Genomic DNA, 25,468 nt, shown 5'->3' on the forward strand with positions numbered 1-25,468 from the left:
AAGAATGTTCACATTAATTACAATCGGATCTTTTATTTCTTTCTTAAGAGAACTTGACTTCCTCAAAAGACAGGAAGTAGAAAGGAAGAAACTAGAAGATCTGGAAAAAGCTCACATTGTGGAAGTTCAAGGCCTCCAAGTGAGGGTGAGTTGTATTTTCGAAGCTACCCGTGAGAGACCATTTGAATACTGGGAGCAGGGTGATGGATGAAGAGTTCATGAATGGATTTTTCCCCCCCTAGATTAGAGATTTGGAAGCTGAGGTATTCAGACTACTTAAGCAAAATGGGACTCAAGTGAACAATAACAACAACATCTTTGAGAGAAGAACATCTCTTGGGGAAGTCTGTAAAGGAGACAGCATGGAGAATGTGGAGGTTGAGCATACATCTTGTCAGGATGGCCTAAGTCAAGGTTTGTTTAACCCAACCTCAAAAATAACTTTTAAAGACTGTGTAATTTGGGCTTGTCTCCTTTTTCCAGCCCACAGGTTCAAAGGTGGAAAATGCCTGCCTATTCTGAGAAATAAGGAAAGTCTTATCACAGTGGGAGTCTGACTTTTACCTTTTATCTTATCAAAATTAAATGCCTTCATATAAGCATTTAATAGAATCTCAACCTGTGGCCATTAAAAATGAAAAGTATTGGAAATGTCTGTATTAAAATGAAACTCATGTCTAGACTTTTGAATCCATTCATTGCCAAAATGCCTTTGGACACCTCAAAAGGACAATTTAGCAACAACACTACTGTAACTGAGGAAATGTGTGACCTCAGGAAGATAACTTAACCTCTCTGGGTTGGCTTTACAATGAATGATACAAAAATAGTGATAATCCTTTCTTCTTCCCTTCCCAGGAATGACCTAGTCTATGAGGCTCCCCCAAAAATGATTTTATTTGAATATATGGAATTATATACCTGGGACACTATATGATTAATGCCTTTTCTAAAAAAGGTCAGAAACCAAACTAATGTGGGCTTTTTTTAAAACCTTTTGAGTGTGTTAAAATGGATTGTAGTTTATTAAAAATATGTGTTCTTGCTGTGACACAGAATGCAATCAGTAACCCACAGCTTTCTGTTACTATCCAATTCTTTCCATTTAGAAAGCTATATCTTGTCAAACCTGTAGCTAATGGTATTTATTAAACTATATGACTGCGGAAGATCAGCGAGTTGTTCTATTAACATGCTGATTTGGATCTAAACTTTGTATTTCTTCTGAACGCTTTTTCCATTCTATGCCTTCCGTTTTGCCACATAATTACCAGTTTCCCTAGCAACACTGTTGGTCCCCTGTGAGGTGGGGAGACTACTAATTCTTAGTGAAACCAGTCCCCACTTGTGCAATAGAGGTGGAATTCGTCCTTGCACACTGGTGGCACACAGAGCCGAAGGTGTTGCTCTAGCAGTGTTGCCAAGCAGTCAGTAACAAATCTCCTTGAATTTCAATTGCTTGATCACATAAACTCAAATAGTCTGGTCAGGAGCTAGATAGAATGCTCTGGAAAACACCTTTCCAAATTGATCCTTTGCTTCTGTTGCTAGGGAACGCAGAAGAACCAGAGGCTTAGCAAAGAGAGGGAGGCTGTGGACTTCCTCACACAATCTTTCAGCATTGAAAGACATCCTACCTCCTTTCGTTGTACCGTGGGTCCCAGGCTTGCAGTGTTCTCTGCTTCAGCTCCCACGACTGCCCAGTTCTCACCTCCTTTCCAAGATCGCGAGTGTTAAGATGAGGGCTGTAGCAAGCTTGGGGCCTTGAGGTAGCTCAGATAGCAGCAGAAGGACTGTCAGTTACAGGTGAATGAAATACTGGAACAGAAAGAAATGGTGAAAGAAGAGAAGATGAGGAGGCAGGAAGGAGGAAAGAACTTAAGTAGCAGTTTCATCATGTGGGTCTCTGTTCTTCTGGAACAGAGCTCCCTGATTAGGGCTGGATAATTATGTGGCTCTCAATATTGAATTTTTTGAAGCCATGTAAAAATTTACCACAGTTACAATAACTCTCAGTTGATGTAAGGGTTTTTCATTTTTATTTTATTTACTTTTTTTTAATGTCAGTCCTGGGGTTTGAACTCAGGGCCTGGGTGTTTTTTTTGCTCAAAACTAGTGCTCTACCACTTGAGTCACAGCTCACTTCTGGCTTAGTGGTAATTTATTGGAAATAAGAGTCTCACAGCTGAGTGCCGGTGGCTCACACCTGTAATCCTAGCTACTTAGGAGGCTGAGATCTGAGGAGCCCAGTTCAAAGCCAGCTCAGCCCGAGACTCTTATCTCCAATAAACCACTAGAAAATTGGGAGTGGTGCTGTGGCTCAGGTGGTAGAGTGCTTGCCTTGAGCTGAAGAGCTGAGGGACAGCGCCCAGGCCCAGAGTTCAGGCCCCACGACCGACAAAAAACCCACAAAAGTCTAACGTCACAGACTTTCCTGCCCAAACTGGTTTTGGACTGCAGTCCTCAGATGTCAAGCACCTGAGTAGCTGGTTGACAGGCATGAGCCACTGGTGTCCGGCTTATAATGATTTTTGATGGAAAAAAGAAAGGCCCTATGCTTTAAGACGGTGCTTCTCCTTCTCTTTTTGCAATGGTGCTATTTTCTATCATAAATTAGCTAGACAACCTTTATGATGGTGCCAATGTCTATATCTGAATTCTTTTACCTAAGATCAGAGATTAATATCTTTTATTTATTCAATAAATGCGACATACAGGTAATATATTAAAGAACATATATCGTAATTAGTGGAAGCTTTAATCAATTAAAAAAATAACCGCAAACGAAAAGCAGATTCTAGATGGATCTTGTTTTTTGATCCAATTTGCTATTCTTCTTTTGATTGGAGAATTGAGTTCACTAATGTTTAGGTTTATTATAGAGAGATGTGTCATGTTTCCTGCCATTTTCTTGATTTTCTGTATTTTGTTTTATTCCTCTTCCTCTGTTTACTAAATTGATCTCCTAGTGATTTTCATCTGATGTGTTTCTTTGATTCTGATGGATTTCTTCAGATTGTATTCCTTCCTTTAGAATTCTTTGTAATGCTGGTTTTTATAATAGTTTTTCTTAGAATCTCAAATTGATACTGTCATTTTTTTCTTTAGGCATTTCTTTCCTTCGTCTAATTTATGGGACCACCAGATATAAACTTACCAAGCCCAACTACTAGCTAGACGAACTCCACACTACTGTGAAATTTTATAATTATCATTGATCTTAATTCATTTATAACTCTCCAGGTGTACAAACTATGGAAACCTTTCCTTGTAAGTTAAGAAAGTTTTAATTAATTTCAACTAATAGTAAGTTACCACTTATGGTACAGTGCACTACTTTATATGGATGTCATTTTTATCAACTAATACATTTTTTTAAAATAGGTTTTTAGAGGTAGATTTAAAGGACATATTTACAGGATAGATGATTTTTTAAAGATTTCTTCTATTTCAGGATAGATGATTTTTAAAACCTAAATAATTCTAAATGAAATAAATAAAAACAAATCTGTATTTATGACATGAAGAGACACTAAAACAGAGTGAAAACACTGACAGTATCAAGACATTTAAGTATCCAATGAAAGAATTATACTGAAACTGGATTACATTAAAACTGAAGGCCAGAGGACAACAGAACAATATCTTCAAAATACTTAGAGAAAATAACTGTCAATCTATTTATTTAGCAAAAAAAAATGTCCTTAAAAGGTGGGGAGACCTGTAATCCTAGCTACTCAGGAAGTTGAGATCTGAGGATTGCACTTGGAAGTTAGGCAGGGCAGGAAAGTCCGTGAGACTCTTATCTCCAATTAACCACTATAAAGCCAAAAATGGAGCTGTACCCCACATAGTAGAATGTTAGCTTTAAGCTAAAATGCTTAGGTACAAAACCCAGAACCTGAGTTTAAGCCCCAAGGACTGGCAAAAAAAAAAAAGTGTCTTTAAAAATAAAATAGAAAACTGAGACTAGTGGTACATGTCTGTAACTCCAGCACACAGGAGGCAAAGGAAGTTAGAACTGTAAGTTTGAAGACAGCCTGGACTACAAAGAAAGACACTGTCTCAACAAAACAAAAATAAAATTATATAGACAGAAGTACATTTCAGACAAGACAATCCCAAGAATTTTCTAGGAAGCCCTTAGAAAATGTCTAAAAGATGTACTTCAGAAGGAATAAAAATGATTCAAAGATGATCTCAAGGCTCAAGATAGGTTGTTGAGGAAAACCAGTTATACTGAAAACTGTTAAAATATCCTAAGTTAAACATTAGCAAGCCAAATCCAGAAATGTAATTTAAAAATATAATTTATCATGACCAACTTGTATCTATGCAAGAACATAACATTCACTTAACATTAGAAAATCTCATAATTCACATATTAGCCAGAAGAAAAATGAACGCAATTATCTCCATGGGTAAAGATAAACATTTAATAAAGTTTAATACTGATTCATAAATAATAAATTCTATCTAACTAAAACTGTGGAGAAACTTCCTTACTTCAATAATGGGAATTTAGCAGAAGTCTCCATCAAACATCATATTACATGAAATCAAGAATTAATTTAAAAATTAACAATGCTTTTAATATTTCACCACTAAGTGTACTATTGCTTCTTATTCTCTACTAACCTAGGGGTCCTAGCAAGAACTACCAGATATGGAAAAGAAATGATTTGAAAGAAAGGCACAAAGTTGCCATTGTTCTCTGATTTCCTGAATATTTTCTGAATAAATGAAAACATTCAAAAGTCATAGAATTTAGTAAAATAAGAATCATTTAAGAATCATCTCTTCCCTTATTTTCTCCCAGTTTTTTCCTCCTTAAAGCCCCCTCCCCCTTCTCCAACAACTTGTATAGTTCCTTTTCAACAGTGTCTAGTGTCACTGCTGCATTAGTTCAGCCTTTGTCCCACCATTTCTGTGTTCCCCCTTCCCCTCCACAAACAGATAAACATATACAAGACAAAGCATACAGAAATCAAAAACAGCAACAAAGGAGCAAAAAAGAAAGGTATTCATTATCTGACTTATGTAACTGTGACCCCTCTGTACAGTATCTTTACAATAAAAATAGTTCTTTAAAAAAAAGAATCAGTTCAAACAACAAGAGAATGTATTATGCTAACAAGATCCAATTTAACTTTATAATACAGAGAGAGCTAGAGCAGAATTCAGCAAACGATACTCAAGGCCCTCAGAAAGGAAGACAATGAAGATCTCTGTAGTAGGAGGAGAAAGCTAGCCTTAGGATTTTAACATTCCTGAGGCTTAATTAAGCTACAATTTCAACCAGAATTAAAAAGACATTTTGAAGAAATGGCCTTTAGAATTGGATGTGATATTTCCTAAGTGGACAAAAAATTTGGCCCAAGACAGTCACGATATTGCCAAGGAAGAATAAGATGACCTATTCTTCCAAATACAACATTCATTATGAAGCAAAAATGATCAAGGTGGTGGGTCTCTAGCATCTGGCAAGTAAATCAGTGCAGCAGAATAAAGTCCAGACTGATAAATCTGTGTCACTGTGGCAGTGGGATGTACCTGCAGCTGTGGACAGGATGGCCTCATGCATGGTTCTGAGAAACTTGACCATCTGTGCCTTCTGAAAACAATAACATCACACCCCACCACACATCATAACGAAACAATCTCCAAAGGTATTAAACCTCAGATACTAAAGGCAATACTTAAAGCTTTTGTAAGAAAATATAATATGTGCATATCTCCAAGTATAAAATTCCAAAACATAGGAAAATTTTGATAAATTTGGCCACAATAAGGTCTAGAAAAATCTAATTTTCCAAAGACCCTGCAAAAGGCACGGATAGAGAAGCCAAATAGTGACAGAAGAAAACTGTAGCACATATAATGTATTACAAAATATTACCACTGAGAATATGTTAAGGCCCCACACCAATCAGAAGACACAACTAAGAATAAAAACTAAGACTAAAAACTAAGAATAAAAAAATGGACAGAACACATAAGCAGTTCACAAAAGGGAAAACCCAATGGTTAATAAATAACATAAATGCTCACTCTCATTAGCAATAATAATATAACTAGAAAATACAAAATTTCACAATAACATGATAGCTAGCATATGGGGAAGAGGGAGAAAAGGAAAAATCGTAGAAGTGTTTTGTTAAAACAGTATGGTATTATGCAGTAAAAGGGAGGATGTGCAAATTACATAGCCCAACAAGTTCACTTTGGAGTATATATTCACCTTCTAGGAACTCTTGCCATTTGCACCAAAGACATATCCAAATGTTCACCACTGGGGCTGGAGATGTAGCTCATGTTAGAGCACTTGCCTAGTGTTTTCACAGTTCTGGGTTCACTCCCCAGTGCCACCCAAAACAACAACTAAATCACTGCAAAAGCATTCATTATAGCCGCATTTTAAACATGAATTATTTTCACCATACCCTTCAACATACAGGTAGGCAAAACTCAAACTTTCAATTCACAGATTATGTACAAATCATTACCAAATGTATAAAAGCTTAGAAGAAAGCAAAACCAATCAATGTAGTCTTTAGGAATGCATTTGTATAATGACTAGGAGAAGGGGAGAGGGTACAGTTGGAAGTAAGGCATAGGAGCTTCAGAATAACTAGGCTTGATGGAGGTGCCTAGGAACATTTTTCTTTTCCATGTGACATACGCTCTGTACAAACAATTTTAAAGTCAAATTTTTGAAGTAAAGAAAATGGAAGGTAACTGGCAAAACTGCTGAAGAATATTAGGCTTTAACTATTTGTGTAAGCTTTGTTGAAGAGAAAGACATGTACCCAGCCAGGCATTTATATCAATAGGGAGGTTCTGGAGGTCATTGGACTGCTTTAAGAAAACTTTTCATTGTTGTTCTTTTGTTTTTCCTCTTGAGCCTCAATGCATGTGATTCAGATACCTGTAGATTGAGGCCACCCTAGACCCTTAACTCTCTCTCTATAGATTTATTTCCTGATAGAGTTCATGAGTACATTAAGCATTCACTTTTAGCACTGGAGCCTAGGATTTAGACTCAGAGCAATGAGGTAATTATTCCAAGTTGTCACATTGGTTAGTTCAAAACTGGGGTAGGGAGTAATTCTGGAATAGACTCATGCTTTAAAAATCATACATGCAGATAGAATTTTCTTAGGAAGTTTATAATTTTTACTTTTTCTGCTCAAATTTATTATTTTAATTTAACAAACCAATAATTTTGACTGTAAAATATCATTGAATGTCACTAATTAAAAAGTGAGCATTTCCTAGAAAATCATTGTGGAAAAATGTAATGAACAAGCCAAATGAATGGGAAATCAATATTTATTGATTACTTTCTGGCATATCATTAAAGCCAGTATCTCTCTTCTTACAAAAAAAAAGCACCTAAATTGCCTGTCTACTATTGTGCAAATTTTGAATCTGTCCAAATAGAAACCACCAAAACTTCTTTTACTTGATGAGACATTTAAAAGGAGATATATGTTGAAACAATGGTTGTCCTTGCTTCATTTTTCACTGTCTTCTCAAGGCCTTCAAATCCTTAAATCATACCAAAGTATACAGTAGTATCAAAAGATAGCCAACAAGTAGGTATGGATCAAATAGTAATGTGCTTTCCTAACATGCTGGAAGCCCCAGGTTCAATCCCCAGTGACCCCCCTCCACCACTACACACACACACTTAAAAACAGACATTTTAGCTATTGCAGTAGGGGACACATTATTTTGTCAAAATGAGCTTTAAGTACATTTTCTGTTCATTTTTGGAAAAGCGGACTACATGGTATTTTGCTTTGGCTTTAGAATTTTCCCTTCTTTTAATAGGACTATAAGACAGATTCTGATCTTCTGGAAGAAAAGATGATTTTAACCCACATGGGATCATTCCTTTCTAAGGAAACTTTATAAGACAACTATGTTCCAAAGTATGTCTTCCATTAGGCGTATGGTATGGTTGACCAGGGAATTTTAATCACGTAGATTGGAAGGGGAGCTTATAGTGCAGCTGGAAGAAAACTGACTAAAGGAAAAGTTCAGGAAGTTGGAGTAGAAAAAAGATCTAAATAAGGAAGATGGCGCCATACAGTGTGGCTTGTCCCTGCGGTGCTGCCCTGGGCTCCTATGACATTTTCCTTAGGAGATCTAGTGGAGATCTCATAAAGAAGAGAATATGATCAGCCACGAGGGTTTAAGCATCTGGAAAATGAAAACTGAAGCAAATAAATTATCAGGAGTTGGGATCAGAAATTTCTCCTCTGTGTATGGTTCTAAAAAAAATGTACTAGCCACATTGAATCAGTAGATACAGTACCCAAAATACTTAGATCTTTTTCTTTTTTAAAAATTAATACCAGAAATCAAGTTCTTTTAGGTGAACATGACTGAGTTCTTTTAGGTGAACATGAAATAATTTGTTTATATGGCATGGTAATTATGTCCAAGAACTATAATAAAATGTTATTCTGAGGAAACAATGGAAACATCAGAATATCAGCACACTGAAAAGTATTGTTTGTAAGTTTTTAGATCACTGGTTTTGAACACCCAAAAAGTAATTCAAACATTTATTTTAGTTTAAAATTTATGTTTGATTTATTCACGTGACATGATTGAAAGCCTACTTCTTTATTTTTTTTAATTTGGCTTGCAAATTGCTGTTAATGGATTTTTAAATCATATTTAGTTCCTTATTTATACACTTAGCTAATTAAACACCTACATGCATTTAAAATTGAATTTATTTGTTATATTTGATTTTCTATATAAGCATTGTTGGTAGATTTATAGTCTTCCTAAGTACTTAAGAAATTCTTATACATTTTCTCCAAGTATACTTACAATTACTTTGGGCTTTAAGTTTTCTTCAGTTTCTAATGTTATATTTAACTAAGTCTTCTCATGGTTTAAAGGTACTTCTGTATTTAGGAACACAACTCTCATATTAGGTAGCTGTATTTACTTTCAACCAGAGACATGAGAGCTGAATTCTTCCTGCACTAATCAAGGAATCTTTTATATTACAATATGTAATTATTGGGGTCACCTACTTAGCATGCTTCAAGTTACTAATATAGAGACTTTTGACTGGGAAACTGATTAATTCTTGAAGGCAGCCTGAATTAAAATGCAGATGCTTGTCAATGATTGTAGTGTCAATGACACCACAGTGTCAAGAAGAGAACATTACATATCCTGCCTCCCATACCCAATTATGCACATGGCCTCTTGGTGGCGTTCTCCCCGAAGGCTGCAAGATCTAACCACTCTGTTGTTTGATTAGATTTTATATTTCCTTGGTTTTCAACTCTACAGATCTCTCTCTATCAGAATCTAAAGATGGATGGTAATGAAAGACTTGCACAATACTTAAATGCCCTTTCCTAGTGTCCAAATCTAAATGCTGCATCTTTCAGTATGTTCAGAAATCAAGCACTTGTACAATTGTCAAATGATGTGTCATTTGTTTTTCTGGGGCAGCTAATACCTCTGTGTGAGTCTGGTGGCATTACTGAAGAGTCACTCTGGAAATACAGACAGCAAAATTTGGACCCCTACAGGAGCTTAGCTTGATCTCATGCTAAAGATGGCTAAGTTAGATACTGAGTTGCATCAGGAAAGTATTGCACTAAAACAAATAACCAAATTAGATTTCAAAGACCATACAGATACTTTTCAGATTGTATTTATGGGTAAAGAACTAGTAGGAAAGAATGCTTCAATATTCCTTCAGCCATTACCAAATTAAATAATTCATACCAAAATGTCAATCTAATTCAAAGAATCTACTTTTATGAAGTGGTAAGAAATTCTCTTCCTAGAAAATTCCATAAATACTAGCTGGAGTACAAAACAGAGCAGCTTTTAATGACTGCAAAGAAATCAACTACAACTGAATTCAGGATGAAAGTTGCCTATAGGTAGGTTCCTAACCAAAATGCTGTTTTAAGATGACACACAGTTATGTAACATAGTCTCATGATATTTGATTCAATACATCTTCTTGATACAATCCTGGAAGCCAAGCCATAGGGCTTTATTTAGGTCACATCATCTGGCAGTCAGCCAAGGCAAGGAACAGTCACCCTAGATGTAATGGAAGAAGAGCCTTCTCAGTATCGTGGATTTTGACATTTCCTGGGCTCATATTAATATCTGGAATTAGAAATTCTAAAATGACATAGCTAATTAAGTTAGAATGGATTTGAGATGGTTCTAAATGAAAATGTGCTAAATATGTGTTTCCCCCTTTTTAAATTAATTGTAATTACACAAGTAATATATAAGTGCAAAAACTCACATAAAACAAAATACACATGCAAAAACAGAAGTAACACAATAAGTGTCATTTAACCCACAACCCCTTATCTAATGGTCTAGTGGGAAAAGATCTTTCCATATTTTCTATGCAATTACATGCATGCATTTACCATTAGAAAATACATCCAAGTGTTACTGTTTTCTAAATAGTTTCATGAATGTGCAAGTTGTTCAATAGCTTATTTTACTCGTGTGTAGCTCATCGCTTCTTGTCAGCAAATAGAGACAGTTATTGAATATATATTATCTAATTCTCTTCTAAGCACTTTTGATCTATTAATGCATTTAATCTTCATAATAATACAGTGACTATGTTATGTCATTATCACCCTCATTTTGCAGTTGAAGATCCTCACCACGGGACCTCTGAGAAGCTAGATAAATAGCCCAATTTTTGTGGCATAGTAGCTAGTAGATTCTATTCAAGAAAGACTTAACTCAGGTCTACTCCTCTCTCTGAGCTGCTTAAACCCACCTCCTGAGTGCACGATGTACCAACCCAAATCCCAGCAGGTCCATTTTTTATGAACTTGTAATGACTGTGAATAATATGCAGATACTGCTTAAGTTTTGAAATGCCACCAAGTGCTTCATTGTATTCAGTATTTCAGTTGACAATAGCAGCAGCGAGGGATGGCTGGTTTTGAGGGGGATAATGCACATCACGATGCACAGGGACCCCATTGTTATGCTGCTCCATTCCCCTCACTCCCTCGCTGCCTGTATCTGATCCTGGGGCCGCATTCCATTTACGTCAAAAATAACGTCAATCCCCTGAAAGAAACTGAATGACTCACAGCATTGCTGTGGGGAGCTGGTCCCTGTATAATATGATATATAACATCCTAATTTCATAGAGCATTTTTCATAACAGCTGCTAAAATCATAATCAAATCCATTATATTCTTTTAGAGGATCCAATTTAAAGCAATATTGAAACTCATCTGAAAATCCAGGTGAGGTGGAGTGCCACCCACTGCATGCTGCTCTGTCATTAGCTCCTGTGTGTCTCCTCAGAATGTATCTGTCTATATTTATTTATGTAGTTAAGTCTTCCCTTTTGTATTTCTAGCTACTATTGAGTCAGAGGTAGTCTGTTTCACTGACTGGAGGTTCTGAAAGAATAAGAGTCTGACCCTATGGACAACAAAACAAGATACCCTGAAGAGAAGAGGGAAAGGAAGAACTGAGGCTTGGGGTTTAGGGACATCATTGTATTGTGCACTAACAGCTCTGTGAGGAATGAATGACAGCCAAGTGTAGCACATCACTTTGAAGCATTGCGTGACTAGGATCTTTCCTGCCCTGTTGACAGCTACATTTTTTTCTTTTGGGGGTAAGAATCTTATTCCTGGGATATGTACAAAGCAAGTGTTGGTGTTAATTACTTTCCGATGTTACATACTTTTGCTAATATGCAGTTAGCCCTGGACATGTATTTTTTGTTTAGTGCAGAAGGTAAAATCATAAACATTTAGGGAGGTAGAAGTGAAGTTTACTTCCAGACATGAAAGTGACCTTCTAGAAGGAGCCTAAGCCATAGCAGATGTTTGAACTCTATCCAGTCTATACCACCGATAGGTTCAAGTGAGTAATCTTGTTTCAGCATGAACACTCTTAACGTGAGAGATAAGGGTAGAGTAGAATGTAGAACCCCAAGGTTCTATTGAGTTATCACATCTGATACTTAAATTGAATGGATGGAAAAAGATAGCATATAGTTATGTGTTCTGACACAGCAGCACACATCATGGGCTCAGTTCCTCTATCTAATGGTCCCAAGGATACTACTTGCTGTGTCTTTTGGTAATTGCTTCTAGTTTTTTCCTGGTTTCTAGTTTTTTCTGGTTCTTTTAGAAAATTTCTTTCCAGAAATGAAAGTATTGGTTGAGTCAATTAAGTATATAGTTCAGTCAATGCTACAAACACTGCTATAAATATAGTGGCTCTGATTCTTGCTTTCAGATAATCAGAAATTGTTAATTGGCTGGCCACTGGTGGCTCACACCTATAATCCTAGAAGCTCTGGAGGATGAAATCTGAGGATCATGGTTCAAAGCCAGCCAGGGCAGGAAAGTCTGTGAGACTCTTATCTTCAATTAACCACCAAAAATGAGGGGGCAGGCAGAAGTGGGGTTGTAGCTCAAGTGGTAGAGCACTAGCCTTGAGCAAAAAAGCTCAAAAGGGGCTGGGAATGTGGCTCAGTAGCAGACTGCTTGCCCAGCATGCATGAAGGCCCTGGGTTTGATTCTTCAGTACCACATAAATATTAAAGGCCAGAAGTGGTGCTGTGGCTCAAGTGGTAGAGTGCTAGCCTTGAGCAAAGGAAGCTCAAGGACAGTGCCCAGGCCCTGAGTTCAAATCCTAGGAATGGCAAAAAACAAAAACAAAAAAAAAACCCAAAAATTGAAAAGACAGTATATGGGCCCTGAGTTCAAGCCCCAGCACTAACACAAAAAATAAAAATGTAAAAAGAAATTGGTAATTGCATAAAGTTTGTTATTGCCACTTGGATATTGAACTCAAAGTGCTGCTTTTCAGACTTCAGCATCTTTAGTAGATCTAATTCCATGTGTGTGCTCAAGCAGTTTGCGTCTGATCTCTGATGCAAAAGCAAAGATACCATGTTGATAATTTGGACTGTCTGACAGTAGCAGTAGGAGCTCCTTAGTAGTAATGGAATCATGAGTTTCAGAATATATTCTTTGCATTCTGAAGCCCTGCTCACAAGTCACTGTCCTTTTCCTCCACTTTATTTGTAAGTAGCAATGATGGAGAAGCTACTGCAGTCCTGAATGAGGGAAGATACACTCTTTCTTCAAGGGCCATGACTGGATTGCAAAGGAATTGTGTTTTCATAGGTGGAGGCACTTCCTCCTTGGGCCTTTTTGTCACTTAGTAGCCAAAGTTGTTTTTAAATAAATGATGCATGAAATCACCTGATGAGAAATAATTTGTTCTGTAGTTGTAGAAATGTCTTCCCTTTTTTCCTGTATTCTCAGAAAAAAATATATGGAAGATTAATGATTATATTCATGAGTAACTCACTGAACTTGGAATTTTCTACACTGGCAATGTGATTTAATAACCTAATACCTTGATCTCTAATGATATTAAAATGGTATTAAAAGCAGTGGCTTTTTTCAACACTAGATAAATTGGAGTGGATAGCTAGTACGCTAGGAGTCAATATAATCATGAGAGTTTATCAACTAACTAGCTATATAAATGAGGGTAAGTGACTTGAATTTTCTGAGCTTTAGGAGAGATTAAAAATATGCTTGCTTGGTGTCTTTTTTTAAATGTTTTTTATGGTGAAAATACTATACAGAAGAGTTATAAGCACATGAGCAAGGTAATGAGTACATTTCTTTTTTTTACATTTTTAAAAAATTATTATTATGGTGAAAATACCATACAGAGGGGTTACAAATACATGGGCAAGATAGTGACTACATTTCTTATCAAGCATTGTTGCCACCTCCTTTGTTTCCCCATACCATCCCTTCCCTTCTCCACCCCCCACACCCACACCCTACACCGCAAAAGTTGTAAAGTTCATTTTTTGACATAGCATCTTGTAACATGCAATTGGTCAACCTGTATCCCTATTTAAACAATTTGTTTTTTTTCCCTTCCACTCCCCAAATTATACCAACATCAGATGCAGTGAAAATGGGTTATACCATGGGGAGGGACATACAAAACAACAAAAAATCACGTGGTACCTTATAAATACGTTAGAAACAATAGCAAGAAAGAAAAAAAAACATTTGAGTCCTTATCTTGGGGTTCATTTTGCTTTAACATCTGACCTTTCTGCTTGTCTCAGATATATACTAGTTATTGCAAATGAGGGAAACCATGGGACCTATGTTTCTTTGGGCCTGGCTTACTTCACTTAATATAATTTTCTCCAAGTCTTTCCATTTTCTAACAAATGGGGCAATGTCATTCTTTTTGATGGAGGCATAGAATTCCATTGTGTATATATACCACATTTTCTTGGTCCATTCATCTACTGAGGGGCATCTGGGTTGGTTCCATATCTTAGCTATGGTAAACAATGCTGCAATAAACATAGTCGTGCTGGTAGCTTTAGTATGGTCTTGTTTGTGATCATTTGGGTAAATGCCCAAACGTGGGATTGCTGGGTCTTAGGGGAGCTCTATGTGGAGTCTTTTGAGGAACCTCCATACTACTTTCTAAGTGGTTGAACAAGTTTACACTCCCACCAATAATGCAGTAGGGTTCCATTCTGTCCACATCCCTTCCAGCATCTGTTATTATTAGAGTTCTTGAGTATAGCCACTGAGGTGGTATCTCAGTGTTGTTTTGATTTGCATTTCTTTTATGGCTAGAGAAGTTGAGCATTTCTTCATGTGTCTCTTAGCCATTCTTATTTCCTCTTCAGAGAAGTTTCTCTTTAAGTCTTTAGCCCACTTATTTATTGGGCAGTTGTTTCTTTGAGGATTTGTTGTTGGGGGATTTAGTTTTTTGAGTTCCAGGTATATTTTAGATATGAGACTCTTGTCTGTTGCATGGCTAGTGAAGACCTTCTCCCAATCCATGGGCTTTCTATTTATCTTCCAAGCTATATCCTTTGCCATACAGAAGCTCTGCAACTTCATGCAATCACATTTGTCCAACCTTTTCTATGATGTGTTGTGTTTCTGGGTCTCTGTTAAGAAAATTTTGGCCTGTACCAAGGAGACCTAGGGTTTCTCCTTTGCTTGGTGTCTTATTGGGCTCTAATAAGAAACAAATGAGGTGGTGTATGTGCTAGGGCTTTGTGTCATAGAGCAGTCAGTCCTCATAGAAGACAGAAAAGATATAAAACATGTATGCATCCTATATTTCAAATTATATTAGTACTGTTGTCTATATGGTGTTCATAGTATATATGTAAACAGAGCTTGTAAGGTTGACTTTTTCCCAATTATCACAAGGAATGAACTCTTAAAGTGTAGCTGCAAATATAGATTTTATTGGAAGCAGGAAATTAAAGTGGTGAAGATTGTTTTTCCTCCACTGCATATAAATAATAGAGTACAAATTAGAAAATACCTAGTTGTTCTTTATATGTTCTAGAAGAATATTTTTCTAAGCATTCATTCTTCATTTGAGTATAGGCAAGAAAATCAAAACATTCTGTAAATACTGTCACGCAATGGATGTATCTCCTGGGGAAAAATGTATTTAATTTTATTTGTTAGAATCAAAAGTCAAGTGCTCAGTTTCCTACAGTAGAGGCATAGTCTGAGGCATATGTGGTTTGGGTTTGATGACATACTTTCTACAGGTCTTATTATTACACAACTTTCTGCAAATCCGGTTTTTGCTTGTTTTTCAATAACTTAAATCCAGACGCACTTGTTAACCCCTTGAAAGTGACCGTTTTAATGAAAAGATAAAAAAAACAGGGTTCATGAGCTAACAATTTTATTTCTTTTTTATTTTTTATTATTGTGAAAATACCGTACAGAGGGGTTAGAATTACATGGGCAAGGTAATGAGTACATTTCTTATCAAGCATGGCTGCCTCCTCCTTTGTTTCCCCTTCACATCCAACAATTTTATTTGAAGGTATGAAGGTAAGGATAGATATAAGAAGTACTTACAGTTCCACTAAATACCAGCAAGCACACTTTTCTCCAACCAGCACCTACAATAGCCATATTCATGGGTAAACTGTTAACACTAGGGTCTTGATTTAGATTCTGGGCAGCAAAATCAAAGTCTGGTAAGAGCCAGACTAATGAGAACCGCATTAATCCCTCCTTGTAGCCTTTCCTCATTCATTTTGTGTGTGTGTGTGTGTGTGTGTGTGTGTGTGTGTGTGTGTGTGTATATGTGTGTGTGTCTGTGTGTATGTGTGTGTGTATGTGTCCTGTCCTCTTCTTTCTCTTGGAGTTTCTCCCCCTACCCTTCCCTGCACTAAGGCTTAAACTCAGGGCCTTGAGCTTGCTAGACAAGTACTCCACTTGAGCCATGTTCCTAGGCTTTTTAAAATTTTAGCTATTTAGTTATTTTTTTCAGACAAGTTTTCTTGCTTTTTGAGATCCCTTACCTACATCTCCCACAGAGACATCTATAATCTGGGATTACAATACATGTACAACCAACCTTACTAAAATCCCTGACTTATTTGTTGAGATAAAGTATTATTATTTTCCTGGCTGGCCTTGAACTGTGCTGATTTCTGTCTCCTAAGTAGCAGGGATTATAGGTATGTACCATCAAACAGGCCTTCATGAAGTCTTTTTATTTAAAGATTTCATTAAACATTTTCTCATGGAAAACTAATTTTGTTTCTGGTGGGAAAAGAAGGTATCTGAAAAAAAAAGAGACAAGACAGAGGCATAGACAAACTTAAAATGTAAACATAGAAGTTAAGGAAAGATTTTATTCTGCTCAATCCATATGCTACTAATGTTAAGTACTTGTGGTTGTTTAACTTCCTCGCAGTTTGTGTAGATAGACCTTGTTTTCTTTCCTCGGCTACTTTAAGTTAGGTAGGGTTAAATTTTTTCCTATAAGCTTTCTACAAGCTTCAGAAAGAAACAGATTAGATATTCAGAAACTGTTTTGTCAGAAAAGGAAATATTAAGACCAAAGTGGTATGGCTTGTTAAGATTTGCTCAAGCTATCTGCACTTGACTCTGACAATCTGTTTTCATCCTTAGGGTTTTTAAGATCACCCTATTTTGATTCACTCTCCACTTGTATGATCATCGGACATCCCAAAATGCATTCATAGAAACAAATCAAATTTATGTTTTTTTCTGTGTGTCATGACATATACCTGTACTCATACCTGCCCAGGAGACAGGAGTGGGAGGATCATGTGTTAGAGGCCAATTAGGCAAAGCAGTGAGATTATTTTAAAGAAAAACAAAAATAGAAGGCTAAGATGGCCCAAGTTGGGGAGAACTCCCTATAATGCCAAAGCCTGTAGTTCAGTCCACAAAACAGAAAAAGGAAAAAAAAGTGCTGTTAATAATTGCATTGGAGGATAATTGCATTGTGACCTTGGTCATTTTTAATTTTGGATTGTTCATTTAGGATTTGTATATTACTCTTATTATTCATTCCTGTGTCACCTGTGGAATATCAGTTAGACTGTAATGGCTGTAGCCCCTCACTTGGTGTTCCTGATAACTTTGAGATTTTGCTCCCAGTGTCTGTGGTCTCTTTGTCAATCCTCTCCCAAAGTTTCTCTGTCTGATGATTTTGTGATATTCTTTCCTTAGACTTGAATGAAGCAGTACCAGAAACAGAGCGCCTGGATTCAAAGGCATTGAAAACTCGAGCCCAGCTCTCTGTGAAGAACAGGCGTCAGAGGCCCACTCGGACACGGCTGTATGACAGTGTCAGTTCAACAGATGGAGAGGATAGCCTGGAAAGGAAGGTGGGCATCCTGCGCTGTTTCAGACCTGTGTGGGTGTACTGTTGTCCCTACAGCCTGTTGAAAATAGTGGTTACTTTGCAACCAGACTTTGTGCCCTAGTTGGAAACAGCTAGGATAGTTCTTGTCTTTGTCTCTTGAGTTTTTATGCAACTTGCTATATTTGTAATTACAGTCTGTCCTCTATTTACTCAACTAGCCAAGAACAGCATCCACATAGTCATATTTAATAATGCCATTGACAGCATTCCGCTCTTGGTTTGACTTAATGGGAAAGAATGCCTGCAGAAGTTAATGTTTTTATGTGTCTTAGATATCGGTTTTAGCTCCAATGTTAATATGGCTGATAGCTATGAGCCATGTATTCTCTTCAGTAAACCAACAAACAAAGTCCTTTTCTTGGGATTCATTAAAAACAAAGGTCAGTCTTATTTCAAAGTAAGTATGTGGGCAAAACCGGTACTCAGTGGCATAACCTCCTTTATAATCTCTTATATCAACAGCCGTCAAAGAGTCTTTATAATCACATGCATATTACCAAACCACTTCTGCCCAAGGGTCTGAGAACTTCTTCTCCAGAATCAGATTCTGGGGTCCCATCCCTCACCCCAGTGGCTAGTCGTGTTTCCTCGTCTGACCGCATAGATGAGTTGCAAGAAGGACCACTGTACCCCGAAAGGGGGTCTTCCCCCTTTGTCTGGGGAGACACTTCACTCTCCTCTGCTACAAAATCTGATCAAGAGATGGAAGAATCTCCTTGCCACTATCAAGCTACTACCCAGAAAATACAAGAAAAAGGTATTGGTCATTTTTATTGTCATTCTTATTTGCGTTGTGTGTTTTAATACCACCATTTATGTGATATAGACATACAATCATAAATCTTTTGTCTTCTCAGGACAAATATTGTTTCTTTTTATCTTCAGGATAAAAGAATCCCATTCCATGTTTTTTTAGGTTATCATCTTGTCCTGTAAGTTTAGTATTTTTATCTCTTTATCTCTCCACGGTTTACTATTGAAGGAAATTCTTTGGTTGATCATCTAAAAATTTTGGTAAAACACAACCTAGAATTTTGATATAAACATTAGTGTAATCACATAGGAAAAATATGAAGGTTAAAGTGGTGCAAACCCATTACCCTTTAACTGATTTTTAGTTACAATAAATTTTTACAATACTGATTTCTATTACAGAGTGTAATGGTAGCAAAGTTGATTAAATTTTAAAATAAATTCCTAGAATTACACTAGAGTTTCTTAAGAGTGTTGACAGAACTTTGCCTTTTAATTAAATATTTTAATTTATAGACACAATAAATTTGTGTTTAAATTAACTATACAAAACCGTACTAAGTCAGACTACAGTTTCCCCATCCTCCACAGCTGATATGTTCCTTTAAAGTAACCAGATATATTTGTTTATATTGTCATTCCTATCTGAAATTAAATTTATGCACATACACATGTACACATGAATACACAAAAAATAATCATTGGTATATGTTTGTTTTGATCTTATATACACATCTTTTTACAAAAATGAACTCCCTTTAATTACCTTACTCTGTCACTTTGTTTTATACATAATATTTTGTTCATATCCATCTGTGGAAATATATACAAACTTAAATGGCAGTGTGTATATTTGTATATACCTAAGAGAAATCATAAGCCGGTCTACTAAAAATTATTTGTAGGAGTACTCATAGGAATCCTGTTATATAAGATCAGAACCAGTAAAAATGGATATATGAATTGCAATATATACATATAATCAGTTTGTGCAGAGGGACAATGGAAAAACTACACTAAAAAATAAGGGTAAATCTCTGGAGAAAGACATTGACAGTGTAAAAGAAAATCCAGAAGAATACATATGACTCTATTTTCCCCTACATTTTTATTTATCAATTACTTGTACAAGGGGGGGTTCATTTTGATATGTCCACATATGTATACAATGTATGCATTGTTCTATTTTTATCCAAGCACATCAAGCATTTTGACCGTATTTATCCTCCTTCATCCACTTTCTCCTTCCCCTTTCCCACTAATACCTACACCCATGGATAGGACCTATTTACACTCTTATTATTCATTTTTAAGTATATGTTACTTGTTAAAAGACGTTTCATTGTTTTATCATGGTATTTCCATTGTTTTGATAAGGTTCCAGCCTTGAAGAGTCCCTCTGATTTCTTAGTTCATTTGGAATTAGTGCATTTACTCGTGTGTTTATTCAGTAGATGCTGAGCATACATTCTATGTCTAGCTATGTGCTAAGTAATGTCAGATTCCACCTTTTCCCTCCAAGAGTTTGCATACCAAGTCTGTCTGTATGTCTGTCTGCCATCACTGGCCTGTCTCTCCTCACCCTACTTCTATTCTCATTTGTTTTGTTTTTGTTTTTTCTGTTAGTCCTGGGGCTTGAACCAGGATCTGGGGTTTGTCCCTGAGCGTCTTTGTGCTCTCGACTACCACTCTACCACTTGACCCACAGTGCCATTTCTGATTTTTCTGAGTAGTTTATCAGGGAAAAGAGTCTCATGGACTCCCCTGCCTGAGCTGACTTTGAACTGTGGTCCTAAGAACTCAGTCTCCTGAGTAGCTAGGATTACAGGCATGAGCTACTAATACCTGGCTTATTCTCATATTTCTTCCTTGATTATTTGGTAGCAGACCTTGGCTCTCCATTATGCCGTGATCAAGAACAACTAGGAAGGCAATGGTTCTTTGACCTTCCATTCTCAGGTTCTGAAGTTGAAGAGTGAGATCTATCACATTAAACTCTGGGTACCTTGAGGAGCTATGGGTTTGACTCCCAATTCTCTAAACCCAACATCTCAGTAATATATTTAATCACATTTTTAACTCTTTTCTTTTTTCATACCAGGGATCAAACCTAGAGTGTTGTACATACTGATCTTGCTAGGCAAGCACTTTGTCAATAAGCTACATCGTATCCCTGTTCCCACATTTACTCAAGCTCTGAGTGATGGTTTCAGGTGGCTCAAAAGTTGAAAACACTAATTTCTGAACCAGAATAAAATGAGTTTTCTGATTTACTTCGGGAGGTCACCTGACATAATAACCATCATTCTTCACTTGTTCCATTCTCTCTCTTTTGGTTGGTAGGTTCATAAATCAGAAAGTTGCTCAGTGAGCATAAAATTAGAATCCAGTTAACTGGATGTGTACACAGAATATAACAAATTGCCATTTCACGGAAGGCCTACCAACACTACCACTCTTTCACGATCCCCAAGCTCTCCTTCCCAGATTCCAATCAACAGCCCCTCGGTGTCATTTGAGATGGCAGTGTGCTCTTTTTATGGTGTTACATAGGCTGTTCAGACATAGGTTAACAGAGTGAGATTTACCTCCAGTGTTCTAAAAATCCAGAGAATAAGGTTCTGTGAAAACCCTTCCATTCCTGGAACTCAGGTTTATACTCTCATCTAACCTGTACTCCTGGAAAATACCAATCTTTCTTCAAGACCCAGTCTCATCCCCTGAATGAGGCCTTAGGCTTACCCACTCCATTCCCGGTTGGAGTGAATTATTCTCTTCTGTCTGATTTCCAAGCACTTTTCTTCGTTAACTCTTCTCTTTGTTGTTATATACATGAGACCTAGTTGTCACATATAAGCCAAAGTTTTCTCCCCTATCATATTAGTCTTTATCTTCTTGGTTGCTCACAAAGGGCATGGTATACAATTGATGCTCAATAATTCTCTGGATGAATTACTAAGTATGTTTCTCTAGATAACTAAATGCATTGCTTGAGAAGGGAAGGTCATCTACCAATCCCAGTGGTCACTTATTTTTCTAATGTCATGTATTACAGTGTGGCCATTTGTTACCCAGGTTTGCTTGCATGCTACAATGGCAAGTTGAGTGATTGTAGCTGAAATCATACATCTGAACAATCTGAAATATTTCCTTTTATGATGTTGTTGTTGTTGGTCATGGGGCTTGAACTCTGGGCCTGGGCACTGTCCCTCAGCTCTTCAGCTCAAGGCAAGCACTCTACTACTTGAGCCATAGCACCACTTTTGGTTTTCTGAGTGGTTTATTTGAGATAAGAGTCTCACAGACTTTTCTGCCTGGGCTGGCTTTGAACCACCATCTCATCCTTCTGAGTAGCTAGGATTACAGGCATGAGCCACCAGCACCAGGCTGAAGTATTTCCTATCTGACCCATTATACAATAAAGCTTCCATTTCTGGTCTGGAAGTATATATACTCTGAAAAGTGCTTAGTCACTGGCTGTCATGTGTGTGTGTGTGTGTGTGTGTGTGTGTGTGTGTGTGTGTGTGTGTGTGTGTGTGTGTGTGTGTGTGTGTGTGTACATATATATATATATATATATACATATACATATACTAAGGATTTTTTAAAGATTATCTTCAAGCAGTTGTAATGGGGGAAAGGTTCTAAGTTGTATACATACCACATTTCCAAGAGATTGTTTTATCTTATATTTGAGAGATCATAGTAGAATCTGTGATGGGAGAAGTCCTAATTACTAGCTCAGTGATAAGCCTCTCACTAACTGCCCGTTCAACTTCTCACTACATGCCAATTAATATAAAGGAACTATTTGTCCATAGGTTTATAAAACAGGGTTTTATGACAATGGAGTACACTCCATATGCCTGTTGTTTGATCAGCCAAATACTAAAAACTAAAGTTTTTTTGTTTTTTTTTTTGGTCCGGTCATGGGGCCTGAACTCTGGGCCTAGGCGCTGTCCCTCAGCTCTTCAGCTCAAGGCTAGCGCTCTACCACTTGAGCCACAGTGCCACTTCTGGCTTTTTTCTTATGTGGTGCTGAGGAATCGAACCCACGGCCTCAGGCATGCAAGGCAAGCGCTCTACCACTGAGCCACCTTCCCAGCCCCTAAAAACTAAAGTTTTTATCTCTAGACTTAGATAGCAATGAACCTCTTTTGGTCAACACTAGAGTAAATTAAGAGCTATCAGATTTTTGGCTGAAAAAAAAACCCACCTTATTAATTGGAGTTTCTGTGTGGTTATTAACACATTGCCTGGTACAGAGCCTGTGTTCAGAATAATCACTGAATTCATATTATGATAAATGGAAACTGTCTTTCTAAGGGCTTCACAGAATTCATGCCTTATTCATTGTTGCGCTAGGCCTCTATAAGTATAGCTCAGATAAACCTATGTTATTGCCCAGAGGAAAGAGATTGCATCGAGCTGAAATTGGTAGGCAGATTTGATAAAGGAAGCACAACTAAAGTGACCATCACAGAACTTCAAAAAGAAAAAGCAATGGAGAGAGGGAAAGGAAGGAAGGAAGGAAGGAAGGAAGGAAGGAAGGAAGGAAGGAAGGAAGAAGGGAGGGAAGGAGGGAGGGAAGGAGGGAGGGAAGGAAGGAAAAGAAAGGAGAAAGGGAGGAAGGCTGCATGTGAGGTGTAGTGATACTGTGAGCCAACACAGGAACACTTCATATACATTTAAAGAAATGGGGCTATACTAGCTGGATAAAGCAGTTCATTTGTGCAAAATAGTCATCTCAACTAAAAGCAAAGAAGTAGGTCCAGTCTGTAATTCTGGAATTTAAATATTTTAGGTAACACTCTCTCTTTCTAGGAAGCCATAGCTTGTTTCCAGCAGAGAATAAAGAGGAACAGATATAGGTGTGGGGAAGCTGAGTGAGAAGACTTGTGCTTAGTGACTCCCTATGAAGATGTGCCAAAGATAATGACAGTGCTGAATGATAAAAGAACCCTTGATGTGTAAATTGAGAAACCAACAGGAGGAAGCAAGTGAACAAAACTAGTCACTGAAGGCTGGACTTGTGGCTCAAGTGCTAGAGCCACTTGCCTGTCTAGTGAGCCCAAATCCTAGACTTCAATCTCCAGTATCCCAAAATAAATACATAAATAAAAAGAAAAATAACAACATCATAGAGTTTATAAGCCTCAGAAGATGTGGTTTCTCATTAATAGAAAGTATGGAGACCTTAGGGGAAAATATGGTTAACTTTTTCTTAAACAGAGAAGACTTTATACTCAGGAGAAAATTCATAGGAGCTTCCATATCATGAAGTAAAGGACACCCAGTGTCCCATTGAAATTAAGATTAAGGAGAGTGAAGCCCAACACTAGAATTTACCTATCAGGAGATCATTTGTTACCTTTGAAAATGGAGGCTAGGTTTACAGAGCTTAGACCTGATGTACTCAGTGTGGGAGCTCAGACTTTTATTAGTCACAGAATGAGTGTTGGAGCGATTTCAAAAAGCCTAATGGAAGCCCTACCTACAACTAAACAAATAAACAAGCATGAGATCTTTCCTTTTTTTCCCCTGGAATCATACAAACACAATGTTTTCCCTCTCAGATTAGAAAGATAGATTTGATTGATTTAAAATGGGTGGTACATTATTCCCTAATTTTACTACTTCAGCCTTATTGAAACATTTATTTCCATATGTTTCCAAATGTGCTCCTTGGAACACACTTTGACAAATGTGTGAGATAATGATGTGAGGTTGCCTAGCGGCAGGCATTGTGATGAGTAGAATCAGGCTTTTAGTCGTGAGATGTTCAAATAACTACAACACTAATAGGTTACAGAGTGGTGGGTTTTTTTTGTGTGTGCATTGTCTCAGCTGGTCTTACACTCATTAGAGCATCTCCCAGCTACCTCTAATTCAGAAAATAATTAGGTAGTCTCTTTTTAACTTTGCACAGTCCTGGCCATTAAGAATTGCTTTAGGATTGATTTGGAAGAATTCAGCACTTTTCTTTTCTTTGGGTCCTGTTTAGAAAATTGAAATCCTGTTTTTTTTGGGGAAAAGTCCATTAACAAGATCACCCTAGGACGCATCTATGCCATATCTATGGATTATTTTTGTGTGCCTGTGTCATATCTGTGACTATCTAATTCTGACACTCAAAGAATAATGATGCAAATGTCCATAATAAACATTTGAGGCAAGGAGTGGATTTTTGATGCATATTTCCTATTCTTTTATTTCATTACATACACTTAAGGATTTATTTTGAGTACCTTTAACTACAATGGTAGCATATAACTAAGTCCTTGGAGAATTTCAGTTGGTTATGCAGCTAGACTCCTCAGCAAGAACTTGTGTGTGAACTTACTTTTCTGTTATTTTGGGGATCTTTTACTTGCTGGGCTAGCAACTGCCACTCAAGCCACACCTCTAGCTCAGCTTTTTGCTCATTATTTTGTTTTCATTTTTAAAAATTATCTTTAAGTATCTGTACAAAAGAATTTCCATTTAACACAACAGTTTATTAATAACAGTAAACCTTGATCATTGTCACCCCCTTCAACATGCTCAACCAACATTCCTAACCCAACCCTTCCGTCACTTAATTTTTCAGGGTATGTATTGATTTGGGGAGGGAGGTCTGTGTATACAATGCATTTTGATCTGTGTCATCCCTTCAACATTTAACCCCCTTTGAACTCACCCCTCCCCTTATTTTTCTTAATTTTGTGATATCTACAATGAATTCTCTACTATATCCTTTCCCCTTCCCCCTTCTTTTGTCTGCCCATCTCCTCTTGGCTACACTGCCCCAGAGTCTGGTGAACTTTTCTGCCAGGGCTAGTCTAGACTTTAAACCTCCAGATCTCAGTAGTTACAACTGGAGCCCAGCAAAATTTCATATTCTCTATGGATGTGTGTTGAAGTAAACAAATACTATAAGCAGCATTAACCTGTGAGA

The 25,468-nt window shown here is 37.1% G+C and overlaps 1 protein-coding gene across 11 annotated transcripts in view; it reads left to right on the forward strand.

Annotated features, from left to right (window-relative positions):
* The window catches only part of Ppp1r9a (protein phosphatase 1 regulatory subunit 9A), a 265,581-nt gene that overhangs the window by 219,245 nt on the left and 20,868 nt on the right, over positions 1–25,468 (forward strand). For 7 of the 11 annotated variants that reach the window (XM_069996521.1, XM_069996524.1, XM_069996526.1 and 4 more), the window contains 4 exons: positions 49–145; positions 243–414; positions 17,583–17,740; positions 18,241–18,535. In XM_069996521.1, the coding sequence (XP_069852622.1) occupies positions 49–145; positions 243–414; positions 17,583–17,740; positions 18,241–18,535 (722 nt within the window). The remainder of the gene's footprint in view (positions 1–48; positions 146–242; positions 415–17,582; positions 17,741–18,240; positions 18,536–25,468) is intronic. The other 4 variants (XM_069996528.1, XM_069996529.1, XM_069996531.1 and 1 more) reach the window with 1 other exon arrangement.

The sequence above is a fragment of the Dipodomys merriami genome, unplaced genomic scaffold (assembly GCF_024711535.1).
Source record: "Dipodomys merriami isolate MVZ:Mamm:240054 unplaced genomic scaffold, mDipMer1.0.p SCAF_5, whole genome shotgun sequence".
In the NCBI taxonomy this organism is placed as follows: Eukaryota; Metazoa; Chordata; class Mammalia; order Rodentia; family Heteromyidae; genus Dipodomys; species Dipodomys merriami.